This window comes from Panthera leo, chromosome A2 (genome assembly GCF_018350215.1).
Source record: "Panthera leo isolate Ple1 chromosome A2, P.leo_Ple1_pat1.1, whole genome shotgun sequence".
In the NCBI taxonomy this organism is placed as follows: domain Eukaryota; kingdom Metazoa; phylum Chordata; class Mammalia; order Carnivora; family Felidae; genus Panthera; species Panthera leo.
In genome coordinates, this window is record NC_056680.1 from 152753843 (window position 1) to 152778005 (window position 24163).

The following is a 24163-nucleotide window of genomic DNA, read 5'->3' on the forward strand; positions in this document are numbered from 1 at the left end:
TTTAACAAGTCTTAGGAAACTAGTGTGTCTCTGAAGCTATTTAATGAAAAAGAGAGGATGGAGTTATAAATGCATCATTTGGAGGATGAAGACAGTGAACACAGAATGGAACGAGCCCATAATAATAAATGAAAACTTGAAACAAATATTTGTTGTACGGGGATTAAACTACAAACATCAAGCAAACTCACAGATTCTCTCACTGGAAATACTTTTTTTTTTAGTTTATTTTGAGAGAGAGCCCATGCACATGCGAGGAAGGGGCAGAGAGAGGGAGAGAGAATGGCAAGCGGGCTCCGTGCTGTCAGCATGAAACCCAACATGCGTCTTGATTTCACTGAGCTGTGTGATCATGACCTGAGCCCAAATCATGCGTTGGACGCTTAACTAACTGAGCCACCCAGGTGCCCCTGGAAATATTTTTTAAATTGATGAATTCTACCTTGATGTGCAAAGACAGATGTCTTAAGAAAAATCTTTTTTAGTTTGACGATTCTCATTAAGGGAACTTGTAAAAGCATTTTTGTTTGTTTTTTGACCTGTATAGAGTTAAATATCTTGAATGTATTTTGTCCCATAGACATAACTGGTCTACAGGATCAAAAAATATAGGCATAAATATTAATTTATTTGGATAATTTTATTTGTAAAATTTCCAAATTTAGGTTTTTCTGTTTTTTCCCTTTTATGATATTTATTACAGTGTTTGGAGTAATGGCATTTAAGTAATATTGAAATTAAGAGGAGGAAGAAATAGAAAAAAGTGAGCAAGAGATACTAGGCTAGTGAGGGCTGAATGGAGAAGGTAAAGGATTTACAGTAAAGATTAACAAAAAAATTTTCTCCAAAAGGTGATTTATTTTCTTCATCTCTTTGGGAGTGGTACTGATTGCTGTGAACAACATTCATTCATTCACCTAACAAGTACTTATTGAGGACATACTATGTGCGGTGTTGGGGATACAGAAGTGAACATGGGTTTCTCCTTTAGTGGTAGGAGCTTGCATTCTGATGTTGGAGACACACACTAAGTGAAAAGAAATAATGTGATTTCAGGTAGTGATTTAAGTTGCCAGAGGAAAAAACGCATGGTTAGGTAATTTAGACAGTCTGAGACAGTGGTCCAGAAGCTACTCAGGGTGGTTAGAGAAAACTTTTTTGATGAAATGACATTTAAAGAGATCTAAATGTTAAGAAATTTAAGCCAGTCATTTCTAAGTGGAAATAAACTTAGCATATGTTGCTTCCCCACAGAAACTTTGGGTGTTTCCCTGTTATATATATGGCCCCCAATGTAAAATCCTTAGACCAATCTACCTCTTCCTTGAATGGATAAATCAGTTTGGTCCTCTCTTTTTCCCAGACTGATTTAAAAAAAATTTTTTTTTTTAATATTTATTTTTGAGAGAGAGAGCGAGACAGAGTGTGACGGGGGAGGGGCAGAGAGAGAGGGGGAGACAGAATCCGAAGCAGGCTCTTGGCTCTGAGCTGTCAGCACAGAGCCCGATGCAGGGCTTGAAGTCACAAACTGTGATCATGACCTGAGCCAACGTCAGATGCTCAACCAACTAAGCCACCCACGCGCCCCATTTACCAGACTGATTTATTCATTGTTGTCTATTTTCCTTCCCCAGTATGCTTCTTATTTTTGCATCTCTTTCTTTTCCTGGGATAACTTTTCTCCTTTACACATTTGAATCCTGCTTGGCTTAGTACGTGTGATTGCCTAAGCCTGTAGCTGTTTAGCCTCTGACCCCTTCATATAGCACCTGCTCTCCATACTGCTGAATAGGCACTTGTTAGTTCATCTTGTTTATATATGTGTTCTCTCTCTGTCTTGTCTCCGACGGTATAGTCTTTGTAAAGCAAGGATTTTTGTCTTAATGTTACCTAGATATCTTTGCATATGTTGGTTTGAAATGGATAAGAAAGTATTCTCTGCTATGTTCATCAAAAAACATCATCAAGGGGCTTCTGGGTGGCTCGGTTAAACGGCTAACTCTTGATTTGGGCTTAGGTCATGATCTCACAGTTTGTGATTTGAGTGCTGTGTTCAAGTTCATTGTGCTGAAAGTGCAGAGCCTGCTTGGGGTTCAGTCTCCTCTCTGCCCCTTCCCCGCGGGCACACGCAGATTCTCTCTCTGAAAAAAAAATTAAATAAATAAATCCAGCAACCACCAATATTAAAAGCTAGAAGAGGAGCTTTATTTTTCTTTATCCACTCAGGGAAAAATGGACTTGGAAGTGGAACATACGAGTGGGAACAGGTAGTTACTAAATGGGAAGTGGTAAAAAGCAGGAACTACTCTGCATGCACAGTGTGCCCCTTCCCTCTTCACCCAATAGTCATGTTGGACTTGTTAGTTTGAATGCTGCCAGGATTGGAATTAGGAAAGAAGAAGCTTAATTTATTTATGTGTTTATTTATTTTAAATCTTTACTTTTGAGAGAGAGAGTGTGAGCAGGGGAGGGGCAGAGAGAGAGGCAGACACAGAATCTGAAGCAGTCTCCAGGCTCTGAGCTATCAGCACAGACCTGACGCAGGGCTTGAACCCACGAACTGGGAAATCATGACCTGAGCCGAAGTCTGAGGCTTAACTGGCTGAGTCACCCAGGCGCCCTACTTAATTTTTATTTTTTAAGATAATATGGCATAAGTTAAACTCATACCCAAGTTTTGTTCTTTCAAGGGTTTGCCATATTAGATGACTTTCTCTTGTTCTTGAGCTGGGGCTTAACTCAAACATTGAACATGTATGGAAGAGAGATTTTACAAATGTGAAGAGAGAAAGTGAAGGTGCAAGAAGAATCAAAATGTAGGCAATTTGTTTTAGAAAATAGCATTGGCATTGGAAGGTATATGGAAGGGTTCAAATGGCCACAGGTTTGTATTTCCTGTGCTCTCTGTCCTGCTGTCATGTCACTGTTTCACTTGTTCTCTAGCTGGTGTGTATTCTTTTTAGCACTTTACCATTGTTGCTATCTATTCTTTGATTCCTTGCTATTTTTCTACTGTGAATTATTTATCATATTTCTATGTCTTTCACTCTTGAGACTCTTAACATAGTGTAAGACAACATCATAAAAAGACAAGTGGGAAGAATTATTATTTTAAACACTAAGCAGTATAAATAAATGAATGAATTAAAACCAGGTTAAATAACAGTGAAACTATTGCTCTAATGAACACAGGTTTTTGGAAAGTTAAATAAAAATTACCAAGCAGTGGGGGAGAAAATTACCAAGCAGTGGGGTTTGTTTTTAAATTTTAAGTATGATAATAGAAATTTATACTGTTCTTCCCAAGCATTCTTCCTCACCTTCCTTAAATTTTCCTGTGGCAGTATACTATTATCTTGCAGGTGGTACTGTTCTTTAGAAATAGTTTTCAGAGTTTTGTTAATAAATTGACTTAGGTCAGATGTGGGGTTTCTATATAATTTTTTAAAGAGGGTCTCCTAGAAGAATACTTGAGATGTAATTCTAAGGAGAAATATGTCAAGCTGTCTGTTTGGAAAACTTAATTGGATAAAGAAAGCCTTTAGTATCATATCTATCCCATACTGGACACTGCTACTTAGGTATCCTATTATATCACATTACACATGTCCAGACAAACGTTTTCCATCACAGACCAGCTCTCCCAATTTATTTAGTTTCTTTCTTTTGGTGGCGTCATTGTTTGCTCATGTTTGAAATACTTGAAGCCTTGGTAAGATTCCTGACTTTCTCCTCTCCACACTTCATTTCCAGTTAGTTAATTGATTAGGTGGTAGTTCCATTTAATTAGTTGTTTGAGAATCATTGTGTTATTGAAAGAATATTGAGTGATATTAAGGACTGGACTTAAATTTTTACTCCTGCTAAGCTTATAATCTTAGCCTTATGATCTTAAGATTTCTCTGAGCCTTGATTTCCATTTTTATAGGAAGGTTGTCGTGCAATAGATTTCAGAGCTCCTTCCCATCTTTAAAATGGTTTTGCTCCTCTTTAGCCCCTTATTTTACCTCCATTACCTGCCTTCTCTTTTCTTTTCTGCTTTGATACTAAGGATTTATTTCTGGCTTATATTAGCCTTTCCCACCCTTGATCTCTTTCTTCTGGTCAGTCCATCTAGTAGTGTGGTGTTAATGCTTTTAAAATACAGATTTTATCACGTCATATTTCTGTCCAAGTAGTCAAGCATTCCTGTTTGCCTAATAGAGCAAATTCCACATGTTGATTTGTATTCAGAATTTCCCATGATCTAGTCAGAGTTCGTAATTGGATTGATAAAGCAATCCTGAAGTGTTTGAGAAAAGACAAGTTTGGACAGACTTAGGGAATTTGCCAGTGTTAAATGGATACTGACATGTAAAGGGAGGTCTTGTGTGTTGCTGAGTACCCATTGTATCTTATTTTGTTAATTACTTAGACAATATAGTCTTCGAGTATAAGTGAAAACATAAAATATGAATATTTACTATTAGATGTCATCCCCCATCCCAAACCTAAACCTTTTTCACTCTCTTTTCTGTACATTTACAAGTATGTGTGAGTGTGTTTTAACAAATGGCATTATATTGATTTTTTTCTTTTTTAACTTGGAGAAGTTTCAAATTACTGGTCTATGTTTTATTTATTTAAAAAATTTTTTTAATGTTTTTATTTATTTTTGAGACAGAGAGCATGAACAGGGGAGGGGCGGAGAGAGAGGGAGACCCAGAATCTGAAGCAGGCTCCAGGTTCTGAGCTGTCAGCACAGAGCCCGACGCAGGGCTCAAACTCACGGACCGTGAGATCATGACCTGAGCCGAAGTCGGACACTCAACCAACTGAGCCACCCAGGCGCCCAGTGGTCTATATTTTTAAAATATGTCTCTATATTTCATAATATGGCTGTTTCCTAAAGTATTTATTCAGTGATTATTAATATGTTAATAGTTTTTGGTTTTGGTGCACAGTGTTGCAATGAAATCTTTGTACTTCTTTGTGTATCTTTGCAACTGTTGCTTTAGTTTGATGTCTAGAGAGTGTAAATTCCTTGATAGAAGGAATGATATACTGTTTTATAATTCCCCTTAGGATCTAGCTCATGGGCCTGAGCAAATGTACTAAATACAACAAAGCAAGAATATTGCAATTCTTGAAGTACTGTGCCTAGTTTCTATCACAGATTTATTCATTAACCTATTACTGCTGTTCATTTACACCTGGCAGCACACTAAAATGTATATAATATAATATATACATATAACTATAATACCATGTTTGTTGATTTTGATGTATAATTTCCACATGCCTCTGTTCCTATTATGTAGATTTTTTTGGTCCAAAATTAAAGTGACTTCATTGATTTTTTTTTTTCTGACTTTAAGAATAATACTAGTTCATTGCATTTAATTCAGCCAATATCAAACAGCAGTGCTTCCATGAATTTACAAAAATGGCATTTTTATTGCATTTTTCTTTGCCATCTCTTTACTCCACTTAGTATCAAGATCATCATTTCTCTTGGCTATATAATGTATTATATGGCTGTTCCATAATTCAGTTAATCAAACTTCTGTTCATAGGCTCTTAAAATGTTTCTAATTTTTTACATCAAAAACATCATTGTTAAACTTCTGTCTGTTTAACCTCTGTGTACTTATTTCATTGTTTTTCCAAGTTCTTAGAATTCCTTATGTTAAATCGTCAAGTTTATTTAGTAGTCATGGGTTTTGTAAAACCTGGTCTTTTATGTAGGAAGGGAAAAATAAGAGAAGCCATTTTCCTCATGAAGCTTAAAGTCCACTTAAGTAGATAACCTTCATTTTTGGAATTTCAAAACAACACTTAAAAAAGCACTTAACAGGGGTGCCTGGATGGCTCAGTCAGTTAAACATCTGACTTCGGCTTAGGTCATGATCTTGTGGTTCGTGAGTAGTGAGTATAAGCCTCGCATTGGGCTCTGTGCTGACAGCTCAGAGCCTGGAGCCTGCTTCCGATTCCGTGTCTCCCTTTCTCTCTGCCTCTCCCCACTGCGCGCATTCTCTATCTCAAAAATAAATGAACATTAAAGAATATATGTATACATTAAAAAAAAAAAAAAACACTTAACAGAATCAAGTTTGTTAAACAGTGAAAGGTAGTACAAAGTGTTGAGAGGTTGTAAGAGAAGTTGCCAGAATCATATATAGTTATTTGGTCAAGACTTCATGGAGGAAGTAGATTTAAGATGTAGGAGACAAAATGCAGAACTGAATTTATTCAATTAAAAGTTTAAGTATTTTGGGGTACCTGAGTGGCGTAGTTGAGTGTCCGACTTTTGATTTCTCCTCAAGTCATGATATCAAAGTTGTGGGATTGAGCCCCGCATCAGTCTCTGCTGAGTGTGGAGCCTGTTTAGGATTTGCTCTCTTTTCCCCCTTCCCTCTCCACCACTCATGTGCTCTTTCTCTAAAATAAAAAAAATTAAAAAGCATTTTTCCCATTTACAATCTGAAAATTTAGATGCCTTTTAATTAAAACACCAAGAATAATAAACTTGTGGGAAGAATTTAATTATGAAGTAAATTACTTGTTAAATTTAAAACTCAAATCTCTTCCTATGGCTTTCATCACAAATAGAGCCATTATAACTTAAAATAAATAACCAAACATTTTATTTTGTTCACTTTGAAGCTTAATTATGTCAGAAGAGAAGCAGGGGCAAATATCTGTGCACTTCGTGTTCAGAGTACTCTTGAACCATCAGTGAAGAAGTCAGGATTGATTTGGCTTTTATTTATCTTGCCCTTTTTTTTTAATGTTTTATTCTTGAGAGAGAGACACAGAGACAGAGAGAGACAGAGCATGAGTGGGGGAGGGGTAGAGACAGAGAGGGAGACACAGAATCTGAAGTAGGCTCTAGGCTCTGAGCTGTTAGCCCAGAGCCCCATTCGGGCTTGAACTTGGGAACGGTGAGATCATGGCCTGAGCCAAAGTTGGATGATTAACCAACTGAGCCACCCAGGCGCCCTGGGATTGATTTGGCTTTTGAGGATTGGTTCATAGGTGGTCATAGTGTGGTTCTACCATGGTTCCCTTTGTAGTGGCTTTTTAATTTGATGACTGGTGTCCTGGAGAGCATTAACATGGGCATACTTGCCCCTCACTCTCTTTTACAGTAGCAAGTACTTGTGTTTATTTTGGCTTGCTTGTTTTTCATTTTAAATACTCTGTGCATGCATGTACATGCTCAGTCATGATGATCTGGACAGGAAGACAGATGACTAGTATCTAGAATTCTGAAAATTCTGCCTATACCTACTGTCCTGCTAGATCCCTGAGGGATAAGCACTGAGGCCATATACATACATACATACAGATAAATAAATAAACAAACAGCTACCGCATTTCCTAATGTTTTGGCCCCCAAATCTGCTGTTGTAAGCAAGCCTAGTTGTAGGGCTCATGGTCGAGGATAGCATCAAGCCCAGGTGGTCTACTTCCTGGAGGACAGGAAGAGCTTTAACTACTTATACTTAGAAAGGAAAGGAGTCTCAGCCAAGTTGTTAATCCATGGACAGGCAAAGACCTTCCCCTTGAGAGCTCAGACCCGGAGCTTTTGTCCTGGGTTGCATCTTTTTTTTTAAAAAAATTTTTTGGGGGGCGCCTGGGTGGCTCAGTCAGTTAAGCGTCCGACTTCGGCTCAGGTCACGATCTCATGGTCCGTGAGTTCGAGCCCCGTGTCGGGCTCTGTGCTGACGGCTCAGAGCCTGGAGCCTATTTCAGATTCTGTGTCTCCCTCTCTCTCTGACCCTCCCCCGTTCACGCTCTGTCTCTCTCTGTCTCAAAAATAAATAAACATTAAAAAAAAATTTTTTTTTTTGACGTTTATTTACTTATAAGAGAGCCATGAGCTGGGAAGGGGATGCGGGGGGGGGGGGGGTGTCACAGATTCCGAAGCAGGCTCCAGGCTCCAGGCTCCGAGCTGTCAGCACAGAGCCTGACGCGGGGCTCAAACCCATGAAGCATGAGATCATGACCTGAACCAAAGTCGGCCGCCTAACTAAGTCACCCAGGTGCCCCCTCCCTTTTTTTAAATGTTTGTTTATTTTTGAGAGACAGAATGCAAGTGGGGGAGGGGCAGAGAGCAGGAGACACAGAATCCAAAGCAGGCTCCAGGCTCCAAGGTAACAGCAGAGAACCCAGTGCCAGGCTCGAACTCATGAACCATGAGATCATGACCTGATGTTGAAGTTGTATGCTTAATTGACTCAACCACCCAGGAGGAGCCCCACGTCCTGGGTTGCATCTTGACCACCCTTGCTTGTTAAGCTCAGGGCTCCCTGTGCCAAATGTTGTTCTTTGTCCTCTTTTACCAGTTTGATTCATTCAAAAGATATTAAACATTCCTATATACCAGGCACAGGTACATAGTATATAAAACAGATAAAAAAAAAATCCTTGTCTTTGTGAAGCTCACATTCTAGTAAGGTATTAAAAAATTTCCCCCTTCCACAAATCCTCCTCCAAGGCATCCAACTCTCCTCCTCTTACCAAAATTCCACCCTTACTACAGTGGTATAATTGTGTCCTTTTTGTGTTCATTTTGTCTTGATCCACATAGTTGGGGTTTTTCCTTTTGTTGGTTATATGATGTAAATTTAAAGATAAGAGTGGGGGAATTCCTGCCAATGTTTAGTATGGGTGGGTAACAGATGTTTAAAACACAGTGAGACAAGATTTATACACTACTTTTAGATCTTTGTGAGAACAGATTGGAAATATAGTTAAGCAGAGGATAAAGATAGGAAGATAACTAGAGGAAAGGCAGTGTAGATAACTGCTTTGAGTATCTACAGTATGTAGAGGTTGTAGGGAGTGATTGTTACCTAGAAATATTAAAAGGTAAGTTAGTACTGATTTAATTGGAACTGGCATGGTTTTAGACTAGAAATCAGTTTAACCAGATTTATTCCAGTAAGTACCTGGAATAAAGCCATCTTTCTAGGCCTTAATTCTTTGTCTGGAGAATGGGAGTAAAACTAGATCAGTGAGTGGTTCCCAACACTGTACATTAAAAACACCGGAGAGGCTTTTATAATTCTCTCTTTGGACGGTGGGGCTTGGACCTGTTTTCAGATTCTTGCATCTGTATTACCCTGGGTCTAGGTTAAGAACCGCTGCATTGGATCATTGGCATTTCCAATGTGACATCATAACATTTTAGGAAGTAAGTATAGCATCCCATTAACCACTATAGCTATAGAAATACACATATAAAAGGAGTTGTTGGAGTGATTAATGTTAAGATATCGATTAAGCAACACACTGGTGTAGCAAAGATGGTAACAACCTTTTGCAGTTAACTTCTTTCATTTCTGTCTTACTTTCCTACAATTTTAAGAGTGTTAAACTTTTTTCTGTAGGTTTTTAAAAATGCCACTTGATAAGCAGCTTTGAATTTCCACACATCAACAAGTTTCAGTTGGCTGTTTATTGTCATTAGAAGACTTCTTAGCTAACCCATAGACTTATGAATGAGAGTAACGAGTGGAGCTTGGAAAAATCTCAGCATCCTCGGCAGTGCAGTGATCCGTGCTAGTCTTCAAGTGTGATAAGGACTTTTATTATACTAGTGAATATTCCTTATTATTTCTCAAAGGATCGCTTTGAAGATATTGTCTGTATTTTCCCATTCTTTTATGTAATTAAAAATTGAGGTAATAGTTTTACAGAGGAACTTGTTATTTTCGTCATAAAGTCTCACTTGGAAAGAGGAAGCTACCTGATAGTACCTGATATTCTTTTCCTCAGTATCCTAGATAATTGGTTGTCTAAACCATATTCGAATCTTTCCATTATCGGGGAACTCACTAACTCTTGAGGAAGATTTTTCTTTTTAATGTTTGAGAGAGAGAGAGTACGTGCATGAGCAGGAGAGGGGCAGAGAGAGAGAGAGAGAAAAATCCCAAGTAGGCTCCGTGCTCCATCCATCACTTGAACCAAAATCAAGAGTGAGATGCTTAACCAACTGAGCCACCCAGGTGCCTCTTGAGGAAGAGAGGGAGGATTCCAGGCCGGCTCTGTGCTGTCAGCTTGGAGCCCTTCAAGGGCCTGGAACCCACAAACCATGAGATTATGACTTGAGCTGAAATCAGGAAGTCAGACACTTAACAGACTGAGCCACTCAGGCACCCTGACTAGTATGTTTTTAAATTTGTCTTAATTTTCTGTTCATAGCTAATTATTTGTAAATTTGTCTTCTTAGATATGACTATAGGACTTCATATTTATTTTAAATTTTATCTGGTCTATTCTTTTGAATATTACTTTTCTTAAGTTTATTTTTAATTTTTTATTAATGTTTTTGAGAGAGAGAGCACGCGAGCAGGGGAGGGGCAGAGAGAGAAACACATAATTCACAGCAGGCTCCAGGCTCTGAGCTGTCTGCACAGAGCCAGACATTGGGCTCTAACAGACCGCAAGAGAGCGAGCAGGCACGCAAGCGAGCAGGGGAGGGGGAGAGAGAGAATCCCGAGCAGTCTCCATGCTGTCAACAATAGAGCCTGATATGGAGCTCAGACCCACAAACTGAGATCATGACCTGAGCCAAAACCAGGAGTCAGATACTTAACCAATTGAGCCACCCCGGCGCCCCTACATATGCTTGTTAATAGGGTTAGGTACTGATTCTTTGTGAACTTCTGTTGAGTCTTAATAAATTTCTTTTTACTAGTTCACCTACAGTCTTGTCTGAAATCCAGATTGAGTTTACTGGTCTCATGTTTTGAGGACTCCATCTTTGTTTGAAAATCAGAATGTTCTCCAAAGAATACCGACTATAATTCGGCAGTCTGATTTACATATTCTTTTAGTTTGATTTTAAATTAATGTTATCTTTTCTGTGTTAATGGGCTGCTAGAAGCTTGTTTTAGATTCTGGCTGTTTTCCCTGTTCGTGTGTTCTTAGGTACAAAAGTGATCACTCCTTCCATCTGCTGGTAGTCAGAATTGACGTTATTTTTTTCTGGCACCAAGTTTTATACTTGTCTATGAAATTTCGTAATTTGGAAGTCCGTAAATAAAGAAGCACCTGTGAGACTTAATATGTAATTTGAAGAGAATTGTGATTGTTAATGAATTTTTGCAAAATGTGTTTGCTCTTTCAATAATGTCTTTTTTTTCCCCTAGAGAATGGATCTTGGAGAGTGTCTCAAAGTCCATGACCTGGCTTTAAGAGCAGATTATGAAATTGCATCCAAAGAACAAGATTTTTTCTTTGAACTTGATGTATGTGATTTTTGCTTTAATGGGTTAGATTATTTTTTGCAGTAAAACATTTTGAATATGGATTAATATCTCTACAGGCAAAGTCTCTTAGCGAATTATCTTTTTAGTTATATGAAGGACAGTACTAAATTAAGATGCTTTGTTGACTAGCAACATTTTTTTTAAGACTTTTTATTTTATTTTTTTTTTTTTAACTTTATTATTTTGGAAGAGAGACAGCACAGGTAGGGGAGGGACAGAGAGAAAGGGAGAGAGAGAATCCCAAGCAGGCTCTGTGCTGCTAGTGCAGGCCCGACGTGGGGCTCAAACTCACAAAACCATGAGATAATGACCTGAGCTGAAACCAAGAGTCAGATGCTTAAATGAAAGAGCCACCCAGATGTCCCAATGAGCAACATTTTTAAAAAATATAAGGTTAAACTGGGTATTTTAAGAAAATGTGTAAAACTCATTTCAATGCATATATTCTTTTGAAAAGTATCTTCCCAGTAAATCCATAATGATTACAGAAACATCAGTTTAAGCACATGAAAACCAACACATTTTTGATGTATATGAGGCCCTTTAATAATCTATAGAATTTTTATATTTGTTTTTTGTGTCTGTAAATACGTTTATATAGAAAGAGAGAGAGGGAGGATATTAAATGCAATGTGGATTTTTTAAAGTTTACTTATTTTGAAGGAGAAAGGGGCAGAGACAAGGAGAGAGAATCCCAAGCAGGCTCCATGCAGTCAGCATGGAACCCGACACTGGGACTCAATCTCACTAACCAGAGATCATGTCCTGAGCCAAAATCAGGGGCTTTACCTTTCCTGGGAATTATTTATGTTTATTCCTTGCCAGTTTGATAGATGATGAGTAGTATTTTTATTATTGAATCTGCTTTTGTTACTTTTTTACCTTTATTTTAGCATTTAAAAAATACAGTTTTTAGTAAAGATATTTCTTAAGAAATATCTAATTGTCTTTTAATTAAACTTTTCAGGCTATGGATCATCTGCAGTCATTCATTGCAGATTGTGATCGAAGAACAGAAGTGGCCAAGAAAAGATTAGCAGAAACTCAAGAAGAGATTAGTGCTGAAGTGGCCGCAAAGGTAAGAATGCCAATAATTTCATTAGTACAAAGTATAGTTTCATCTCACTAATTTTAGCTTTTTATTTTGAAATTACTTGCACAGATTACAGAGACATACATAGGGAATTCTCTGAACTCTTCCTCTAGCCTCCCCTTATATGTTTACATCTTATACAACTGTAGTACACCATGAAAGCCAAGATACTCATACCACTCCAATCACAACATTTTATTCAGATTTTACCAGTTATGTGTGCACTTGTGTATGTGTGTGTGTGTGTGTGTGTATGTATGTACGTGTGTATAGCTCTGTGCAGTTTTATCACATGTGTAAGTAACTTGGGTAACTACCATCATAATTATGTTACTTCCCTGTAACATCAACCTTGAGACTCCCTCATATTACCTCTTTGTAACCATACCTGTTCCTCCTTTTCCCCTGTCTTCTGGAGACCTCCATCTCAATAATTGTTATTTTACTGAATATTATATAAATGGAATCATGTATCCTTTTGAGAATGGTTCTTTTCACTCAGCACAGCTTCCTTGATTCATACAAGTTGTTGCGTGTATCAGTAGTTTATTCCTTTTTTTTTCTGAGTAGTATTCTGTGGTATGGATATATTACAGTTCAACCACACATTGAAAGATGTTTGGGTTGTTTCCATTTACTGGGTTAACACCAATCAAACGGCAATAAGCATTTCATTTCTCTGGGATAAATGCCCAAGAATGCAATTTCTGGGTCATGTGGTAAGTCCATTTTTAGTGCAACTCTTGATCTTGGGGTCATGAGTTCAAGCCCCACATTGAGTGTAGAGATTACACAAATAAATAAACTTTAAAAGTGCAAATAAGAAAAATGTAGAAAGAAAAGTACAGTAAATCCCAGTGGATTTGTAGTCATCAGTTTTTTGCTCATTTCATTATTTTAAAAGCAAATTCAGTATGTCACATGATACCACCTCTAAAACATAACCATAAAATCATATCCATAAAGCTATAAAGCTAGCAATAATTTTTTAATATTCCCTAATAACTAGAATGTGTTAATTTTTCCTATATAGAGTTGGTTTGTTCTAATGAGAATCCAAAAGAATTCCCTGTATTACAGTTTGATTTGATGACTTACTACTTAGTAACATTTTGTGCCATTCAAGATAGTTGGTACATTTTATGAAAATGTAGAATGGAGGCAGAGTTACCCAGATAGTTTGGATGACAGCATTAAATCCACTTCTCAAGAAGTGTATGTACAAAGGGAAATGGATTCTCCTCGTTGAGGAAAGGTCTTTTGTTTTAAGTAATCTCTGCACCCAACTTGGGGCTCAAATTCATGACCTTGAGATCAAGCGTTGCATGCTCTGCTGACTAAGCCAGCCAGGCACCCTGAGAACTTCTGAAAATTCTCTAAAGATGGGATCCTAAAGTGCAAGGATCTGATATCTCATGGTTGAAAAACACCCATCAGTGCTATCTTGGTTTATATGGCCTTGTATTGATTATTGATCACCACAAAAATGCTGCTTAACAAATTACCTCAAAACTCAGTGACTTGAAACAATAGCATTTAGCCTTTGAGTCTTCAGTCAATGATTCAGGCTGGGGGTGCCTGGGTGGTTCAGTCAGTTAAGCATCTGACTCTTGATTTCTGTTCACATCATGATTCATGAGATCGAGCCCCGCGTTGAGCTTTCCACTGATAGCATGGAGCCTGCTTGGGATTCTGTCTCTCCCTCTCTCTCTGCTCCTCCCTGCTCACACTCTTTCTTCCTCTCAAAATAAATAAATTTTGAAAAAGTGATTTAGGCTGAACTTGACTGGGAGGATCTTCATATCTCAGCTATAGGCTTACTCACATGTCTTACAGTCGTCCAGAGGGTACTGAACCCAGAAGGCTAGCCTGGCCATGTTCTCATGGTAGTGGTAGAGGTGTAAAAAAAATGTCATAGCTCTGTCATACAAGTGCTTTTCATGCCTTTCCTTCTGTCATGTTTGCTACTGTCCCGTTAGCTAAAGCCAGTTACGAGGCCAAATTCAGAATTAGAATGTGTATGATATTACTAGTTGTATAACAAAGAAATGGATACAAGGAAAGGTAAAGAGTTTGGGGCATAATCCAATTATTCTATGATGGATATTGAAAGAAAAATACCACTTTTGTTAAAGAGGTAAGAAAATGATAACAGCATTGAGAATTTCTTTGAGGGATGAATATTTTGGATTGAAAGACATTTGAGAAGTAAAGATTATTGGCACACTAGTTTGTTGGGACTGGATGTCCACATCAAATTAAAATCTTAGCTAATATAATTGGCCACGTAGCCTGAATACTTAACTTTGTGGCCAAAATAAAGATGGTGTATGTATCATATACCATTAAAACAGTAGGAATGAACTAACTACACTCTCAGGATGATGGTGAGGAGGAGGAGGACAGAATCCCAAGGCAGGAATTAATCCCAGTGAAAAAACATTCGCTAAAGCTAAGGAGAAGGAGTGCTGTGGTCGTATGGTGACAAATCAGTAATGTGCTGTGTAGTGTATGTGCAACGCACATTTTCTCATTTCTCACAACTTTGTGAGATACTAGTATTCCTGCTTCTCAGATGAGGAAGTCGATTCAGGTTAAGTAATATGGTCAAAATTACACATCTGGTAATTGGTTGGGCAATAAGCTAAAACTGTTGGGACTCTAAAGTCATATCTTTGACTTAAAGCATGTGCACCAGATCATTCCTGTAACTCCTTTTTTTTTTTTGAGTCTATGCTGTTTCTTGGGCATTGGAAATACAAAGATGGGAAATATAAATAGCTATTTTAAAAGTGGTGTGATAATGTGTATAAAAGTAGGTGTTACAAAAGATACAAAGATGGTACACAGGCGGCTTTGGCTCTCTCTGCTTAGGATTAAGTAGGGTGCAATGTGTTGATTGATCAAGAATGCTTCATGGAGGGGCACCTGGGTGGCTCAGTTGGTTAAGCGACCGGCTCTTGATTTCAGCTCAGGTCATTCATGATCTTACGGTTCATGATTTGGAGCCCCACATCGGGCTCTGCGCTGACAGTGTGGAGCCTTCTTGGGATTCTCTCCCTCCCTCTCTTTCTGCCCCTCCCCGGTTGCGTTTTCTCTGTCTCTTAAAATAAATAAATAAATAGACATAAACAAGAAATAAAAAGGAGTGCTTCACAGAATAATTGGATCTTGTTGAGTGAATAGACATACGTGAATTCAGGCAAGGGGAGATAAGGGATGATATCCCAGGAAGAGGGATGACATCCCTCTGCAGTCACAGAGGTAGAAATTGAGAGTAAATTTGAGAATCTGGGTGTAACTACTATATTGTGTTGTGAAGTGGGGGAACAGCAAGAGATGCTTTGGAAAGGTACATAGGGCCAGATTGTGTGAAAAAAGTTATTTTATACTTGGAATATACTGCCAAAGCAGAGGTTGGGAAGTAATAGTTTTAAGTTGAGATTATTTGTATTCCTGACCTCACTGTAGTGAGGGCAAGCAGGCTCAAAACATCCTCATATCCCACCTGTTCATGTATTATATGCTCAGAAAGCATTATTTGTACTCCTCTTGCTTTGGAGAACTTGTCTTTTCTGAGCATTTGTGAAATATTTTGAACTTTGATAATTGTGCTTTTTACTCATGATTTTCTTTTCTGTTTCTTTCTAGGCAGAACGTGTTCATGAATTAAATGAAGAAATTGGTAAGTTGTTGGCCAAGGTGGAACAACTAGGAGCTGAGGGAAATGTGGAAGAATCCCAAAAAGTAATGGATGAAGTAGAGAAAGCACGGGCAAAGAAAAGAGAAGCAGAGGTAATGAAATTTTTTATAGAATTATCTAGAGCCTTACTGTCTGTACTTAACATATATTTAATTGGAAATTACTGAAAAGTTAAAGCCAATTAAAAATTATTTTAATTAGCTGGTATCATACTAATGGATTATGTATCAAAAGTTGTGGGTTTGTTTTACTTTAGAGCCGTTGACCTGTTGAAATTTGTAACTAGTAAATGAAATGAATTAAACTAGGTAGTCATACAGAACAGTCACACACACATAACACACAGAGTGCGTAAATGTCATAGTGATACCTTCCCCTCCCCCAGCTTAACACCATGGCAACCATTGCATTTCTTCTCTTCCTACCTCAGTACAAATATAGTACTTTGGCAGCCTCCTCTTACGCTTTCTTCACAGCACAGGTCAAAATCTAATGTCTGAAGACAAAGTTCTATTTTGTTTTGCCCACCTGATGTTTTTTAGAAAACTGGATACCTTCAGATGAGGTTGTATTCTCCCATTTTACCATAGTGTCCATTGCTCTTAACTGTATCACACCATGGTTTAATTTTTTCTTATTCTGTCCTCTTTTAGATAACTGATTTTAGCCCATTTACTGCTGTAAATTTTCTTCTACACACGATTGTAGCTGTATCCCACAGATTCATATGTTGTATTTTTATTTTTATTCAATGCAAATATTTGCTAATATTGCTTGTGATTTCTTCCTTGATCTATGGGTTATACAGGAGTGTGTTTTTATATATTTGTTTTTTCTAAATATTTTTCTTTTCTCATTTTAATTTAGTTCTCTTGCAGTCAGGGAACATTGGTGTGATTTTAGGTCTCTTAGATATGTCAGTACTTGTTTTGTGCCCTGAATTTAGTCTTGGTAAATGTTCCATCTGCATTTTAAAAGAATGATATTCTCCCTTGTTAAATGAAGTGTTCTGTAAATGTCAGTTGAGTCAGGATGGTTGATTAATTGTTCAAATCTTTACACATCCTATTGATTTTCTGTTTATTTACTGAGAGGAATATTCAAGTCTCTACCTCTAATTGTGGATTTATCTATGCTTTTCAGTTTTGTCAGTTTTTGCTTCATGTATTTTGAAACTATTATTAGGCTAATACACCTTTAGGTTTGTTGTGTCTTTTTGAATAATTGAGCCCTTTATTATTTTGAACTGTCCTAGTAATGTCTTTTGCTTTCAAATCTTGATCTGATATTAATAAGGTCTTTTTAGCTTTTTTTAGATGTTAAAGTTGTATACTGTAAACTCCAGAGAAACCACTGGAGGGGAAAAAAGTATAACTAATAGTAGAAATAAAATGGAGTCCTAAATAATACTTAATCCAAAAGAAGGCAGGAGGAAAGGAACAAACAACAGATTGGACATAGAGAAAATAAATAGCATGGTGGTGTACTGATAATTATGTTAAATGTAACCCAGTGTACCAATAATTACATTAAATGTAAATGGTCTAAATATTCCAACTAAAAGGCAAAGGTTGTGAGACTGGATTTTTTTTTTTTTAAAGCAAGAGCTAGCTATAATAAATCTACTCTAGGGGCAGTAGGTGGCTCAGTTACACGTCCGAGTTTGTCTCAAGGTCATGATCTCACGGCTTGTGAGTTCAGGTCCCACTTTGGGCTCTCTGCTGACAGCTCAGAGCCTGGAGCCTGCTTCAGATTCTGTCTCCCTCTCTCTCTGCCCCTCCCCTGCTCGCACTCTCTCAAAAATAAATAAACTTAAAAAAAAAAAATAAAGTGTTTATTTTGAGAGAGAGAATGCATATGAGCAGGGGTGGGGCAAAGAGGGAGAGAGAAAATCCCAAGCAGGGTCTGTGCTGTCAGCACAAAGCCCAGCGTGGGGCTTGGTCTCATGAAGCATGAGATCATGACCTGCACCAAATGCACCAAAATCAAGAGTCGGACGCTTCACTGACTGAGCCACCTAGTCTCCCCTGGAATCTACTTTAAATATAAATATATATTAAAGGTAATAGGATGGAAAAGAATATGCTGTGTAACCTTCTTAGTATTTTTAAAGTCTTAATATTGAGGATTTCTTTATTATTTTTTTTAACTTAGATTTTATATTTTTATTACCTGTTTTTTTTTAAATAGAATTGATTGTCAAGTTAGGTAACATACAGTGTATACAGTGTGCTCTTGGCTTTGGGAGTAGATTCCCATGATTTATCACTTACAAACAACACCTAGTGCTCAGCCCCAACAAGTGCCCTCCTCAATGCCCATCACCTATTTTCCCCTCTCCTCCGCACCCCCCCCCCAACCCTCTGTTCTCTGTATTTAAGAGTCTCTTATGGTTTGTCTCCCTCTCTGTTTGAAACTGTTTTTTCCCCTTCCCTTCCCCCATGGTCTTCTGTTAAGTTTCTCAAATTAGCATTTCTTGAAATGTAATTAATACCAATCCAGAAAATAAACACTGAATTTTTATATTTTAAATGTTTATTTTGAGAGGGAGTACACGCACGAGCAAAAGAGCAGAAAGAGAGGGAGAGAGAGAAAATCCCAAGCAGACTTCTCATTGCTAGCACAGAACCAGATGTAGGGCTTGATCTCACGAACCATGAGATCATGACCTGAGCCAAAATCAAGAGTCAGATGCTTAACTGACTGGGCCACCCAGTTGCCCCAATTTTTAAATGCAGAGTATTTTATAGCTCATTTCCCCCAAAGACTCTGGTAGCAAACATAGTGATGTTATTACTTGCATGTTTTGTTTTCATGAAATTTCATGCATATGTATTTGAAGATTTTCTAGTATCACACAGTGGCTTAACGTCTTTAATCTGTTATATTTTGTCTGCATTTGATTTTTACTAAAGACAGTACTTTAAAAAATGTGCTTGCCCATTTTAGATTGTGTTCAACTGCACATAAAAGAAAACTTACAGTGGGTTAACCAAAAAAGGATTTTGTTGTTCTCCTTTAGTAAATACTCGTGGTTAGGGAGTCTAGGGCTGATATGGCAGCTCCATGATTCCATCTAGTACACAAGTTACTTACACACCTTTATGTTCAGCCATCTTTATTATATGGATTCATCTTTATGTTTATCATTTTTTGGCGGTAATATGGCCACTATGCCTAAAGCCTTTCTTCTGCATAACTAGAAAGAGGAATAATAAGGCACAAAAATTGAGTTGACTTGCCTCTGTGTATCATGTGTTTGTGTTTATCTTTTTTAAAAACTTTTATTTTGAAATATTTCCAGAGATACAAAAGAAATAGTGTAAGGAATGCCCCTATATCCTTCACGTGGACTCCAAATATTAACATTTTTACAACATTTCCTTTTTTTCCTCCTGTTGTATGTGTATTGTATGTGTAATGTTTGACATTAAGTTATAGATGTGAAGCCTCTTTATCCCCAAATACTCCAATGTGTATTTACTAAAAACAAGGATATTTTATTACATAAATGCAGTATAGTGATTTGAATCAGAAATTAAGATTAATACAATACTATTAATTGGAAGACTTTATTCAGATTCTTCTGAATTGTCCCAATAATGTTCTCTTTTATTAAATTTTTTTTCTTTGGGACCCCTAGGTGTCTTAGTCTGTTAAGTGTCTGACTCCTGATTCTGGCTCAGGTCATGATCTCACGGTTTGTGGGTTCCTGCCCTGCATTGGGCTCTGTGCTGATGGTGCGGATCTTGCTTGGATTCTCTCTTTCTCTCTCTCTCTCTCTCTCTCTCTCTCTCTCTCTCAAAATCAGTGAATAAACATAAAATTTTTTTTTCTTTGTTTAAGGTCCAGTTAAAGATCATATGCTGCATTTATTTGTTCATGTTCCTCTAGGCCTCTTTAATGTGGAACTTTAGTCTTTGGCATGATCTTCACAGTTTTGAAAAGTACAGGCTAATTATTTTGTAAAATGTGTTTTTCAGTTTGGGTTTGTCTGATTTTCTTCTTGGTTAGAATTTTGACAGGAGTACCATTTAAGTAATGTTACATGCATCAGAAGGCACATGCTAATAATTTGTCCCATTTTGGTGATATTGCCTCTTTTTCGACTGTGAAGTTACAGTGCTTTCCTTTTTGTAATAAGTGTCTTGGTATTGACACTTTTTTCTTTTTTTTAATGTTTATTTTTGAGAGAGAGACAGCATGCAAACAGGGAAGGGGAAGAGAGAGAGGGAGACACAGAATCTGAAGCCAGCTCCAGGCTCAGAGCCTGATACAGGGCTCAAACTCAAATGGTGAGATCATGACCTGAGCTGAAGTTGGATGCTTAACCAACTGATCCACCCAGGCGTCCCTTGGTATTGACATTTTTGAAACTGTAAATATTGTTTCCCATCACTTCTGATCCACAGGTGATAACAGCCATTAGTGATTTTTTTCTCAGCTTACTGACTCCCTTTGAAAGAACTTTTCTATATATTCCCTCCAGCAATGTCCACTTAAATATCTCTAAAGGCAAAGCTGCATGAAGGCTTGGAAATAGAATTTTTTTGTTTTTAAGTTTTTTTTATTTATTTTGAGAGAGAGCGTGCATGCACATGCTCAAGCAGAGGTGGAGGGCAGAGAGAGGGAGAAAGAGAGAATCCTAAGTAGGCTCCACACCATCATTGCAGAGCCTGATGTGGGGCTCTGTCTCACGAATCAAGAGTTGGACGCTTAACCAACTGAGCCACCTAGGTGCCCCAGGAAATGTAGTGTTTTTTAGGTAGAGAGGTGGCTGTGTCAGACGATAACCAGAATATTTTCAGTAAGGAAAAATGATTGAGTGTAAGACATCTTACTCTTGTTAAGGTACTTCCTCTCATTGCTTATAGAACTATTGCTTTTGGTGGAAAGTTATCATTTGTATGCCCTGTCCACATTTCCAAAGGGAAAAGAAATGACCTGTGGGTAAGAAGGCAGTGGAAGCAGTGGAAGGAAACTGTAATAATACCAAAGACATTCATTCCCTCTCTGCCAGCGTGGGTGACTTTTTTCTTGATCCTTCACTGATGTATATAGTTTTGGGGTTGCTTCGTTTCATTTTTAACAAAAATTGCAGAAAAGAAAACCCAGAACACTGAGAAGGCCTTTCCGAAAGTCGTGTTCTATGTCATGGTAGAATTCTTACAGTAGTTCTTGGCAAAATACAGTTTACTTCCATTGGATAGGTCCCGAGGACAGAGGATGAGGGCAATGGAAAACCCATAATTTTCATAACAAAATAGCCATACTTTTGCGTATTCGTCAGAAAACTTTTCTTTATATGTACATAGTGTATTTTGTGTAGTGGTATGACTCAGTGAGGTTTATATGAATATTGTTTTTCTCACTTTTGTTCAGGAAGTTTACAGGAATTCTATGCCGGCTTCCAGTTTCCAACAACAGAAACTTCGAGTCTGTGAAGTCTGCTCTGCCTATTTAGGTCTTCATGATAATGATAGACGACTGGCTGATCATTTTGGGGGTAAACTGCACCTGGGATTTATTGAAATAAGAGAGAAACTTGAAGAATTAAAGGTACATTGGTAAATTAATATCCTTCACTTTATCTAATTTAATCACTCGTTGTTTTGATATGCATTAGTTATCTTTTTGTGTAATATCTTGGCTGAAATTCTGCTAACAATTCATACCAAATAGAGTAGGATTATAAATGGAGATAACAGCTGGTTTAATGGATGATGTCTGAAAAACAGACTTTAAATACTGTCCCCTTATTTTGGGGGATAGTGTTTTGTGTTGGATAGGACATTGAATTAGGAATCTTGCAAACTGAGTTCTGAACTAATTGTTTCATGCAAATTCCCCCCAAATTTTTATTCTATTTTCTATAAAATAAACAGTATAATATTTACTTTAATTTTTTTTAATGTTTATTTTTGAGACAGAGACCGAGCGTGAACAGGGGAGGGGCAGCGAGAAAGGGAGACACAGAATCTGAAACAGGCTTCAGGCTCTGAGCTATCAGCACAGAGCCCGACGCAGGGCTCGAACCCACGAACTGTGAGATCATGACTGAGCCGAAGTCGGACGCTTAACCAACTGAGTCACCCAGGCGCCCCGTTATAATATTTACTTTAAAGGAAGATTGAGAAAATGAGTCTAGTATTTTTTTGAAATATTTTGCAGTTCTTCATAACTAAAGCTTGTAGGACCTCTAGTTTTATTTTATGCTCCTACTCCTATTTCAGAAAGGAATTAGAATGAAACCTGTCTTTACAAAAAGGACAGTTATTATCACTTAACATATATATACCACTATTGTGAGAAAGGCAGTACAGTTCCTACTCGTGCTGAATTCTTTTGAGAAGACAGGAAAACAACAAACGGTATTTCTAAAGAGGTTAAAGATCAGAATAAATGGATATAGTCAATTTACTTTTCAACAATCTGATGTGGCTAGTTTTATTTGTTGTTTTTTTCTTTTTTTACATTTATTCAGTTTTGAGAGAGACAAGCATGCGAGTGGGGGAGGGGCAAGAGAGAGAGGGAGACACAGAATCTGATGCAGGGTTTGAACTCACAAACTGTGAGATCATGACCTGAGCCAAAGTCAGACAGTTAACTGACTGAGCCACTCAGGTGCCCCTGATGCAGCTATTTTTTTAAAAATTTTGGCACTGTAGCATTTTGTTATGAGTAGGAGACTGGCTCAAAGGTGGCGATCACTGGATAGTGACTTTTATTACTGAAATTAACCCAAGATCTATAGTTTCACATTTAAAATAATGTGGAGTCAGAAACACTTAGGGACGTCTCTGTATTTGTAATTAACAGTGAGCTCTTCTAAGTATTCTGAGTAACTGGGATGATTTTGGGTAAGTTTTTTTAAATGACTAAGTTTCACTATTTCACATGGTTACTGGGGTCTAAGTTAAAACTCAAAAATAGTACTGTTTGGGAATCTTTGCAGATACAGAGCTAGCAACAGGACTATTTAGCTTTTTACTGGTACTTTTTGAAGCAGTAGAATTGAGGTGGTAATTGGAAGTGACAGAAGACATTTTTATTTTGGAAATCATAGAGAATGGGAGCTTATAGTGATTTATAGTGCTTAATGTTCTTTAAAAAATACAACATAGGTGTACCTCGCTGGCTCAGTTGGCATGGCATATTCCTCTTGATCTCAGGGTCGTGGGTGTAGAGATTACTGGAAAAAGAAAACTTGAAATAAACAAAGTAATGCTTGAAAATATTCAAAGGAGAAAAGTCTTGTAGAAATGATTTTGAAATATTAAGTCATGAAGAAACATGAAATTTTACAAATGTTCCCCAGAAGGGGGGAAGAAACATTTTGGAAACTAGACTTGCATAATGATTTTACCCAGTAAAACTTTTAATTGAACTGTTATTAAACAGATTTTGATGTTACCTGTGCTATATTGGGAACCACATGTCATAGAGTGTAGGATAATTCTTATTAAGAATAGACTCAGTAACTAATGCTTCTCATTTTTTATTATTTGAATTGTCATTGTCTTTTAAGAGAGTTGTAGCTGAGAAACAGGAGAAAAGAAATCAGGAACGCCTGAAACGAAGAGAAGAAAGAGAGAGAGAAGAAAGGGAGAAGCTGAGGAGGTACGGAGTGATGAACTGAATAGTCCAACTATCTGATGTTGAATGTCCCTGGCTCTAAAAAGAGATGTGATTAATACAGGATTTTCGGTGTTACTAAATCTGCATGTGGGAAATTTCTGTTTACTCTTAAAAGTATTACTATGTGAAACAGTGTTTATAAAAATGTTAACTTACAGCCATTTAAATCAGGGTGATTTCCTTCAACGTGTATGGAAGAGTGAGTAAAGAGTCACATCCTTATTTTTTGTAAGATTTACTACAAAGCTCTTTCTAGCCCTCTGGTTTTCATAATGGCTGTGTTTGTACCAGATTGGTATAAAACTATTTTTATTTTTGTGATCTGCTTTATTCTTAGTTTGGGTTTTGTTTGTTTCATTGATTATCTTACATTGTGCTTTGATTCTATATTTCTTCAGTTCTAGGAGCTATAAACTTTTAAGATTGTATTAATTTAATAATAGCTAAATGTATGCAATTTTTATATTG

General features: G+C 37.4%; 1 protein-coding gene across 16 annotated transcripts in view; it reads left to right on the forward strand.

The window, feature by feature from the left end:
• The window catches only part of LOC122212297 (putative RNA-binding protein Luc7-like 2), a 57036-nt gene that overhangs the window by 22091 nt on the left and 10782 nt on the right, over window positions 1-24163 (forward strand). For all 16 annotated transcript variants that reach the window (XM_042926170.1, XM_042926141.1, XM_042926151.1 and 13 more), the window contains 5 exons: window positions 11142-11240; window positions 12229-12339; window positions 16006-16149; window positions 21440-21616; window positions 23586-23677. In XM_042926170.1, coding sequence (XP_042782104.1) covers window positions 11142-11240; window positions 12229-12339; window positions 16006-16149; window positions 21440-21616; window positions 23586-23677 — 623 coding nt within the window. The remainder of the gene's footprint in view (window positions 1-11141; window positions 11241-12228; window positions 12340-16005; window positions 16150-21439; window positions 21617-23585; window positions 23678-24163) is intronic.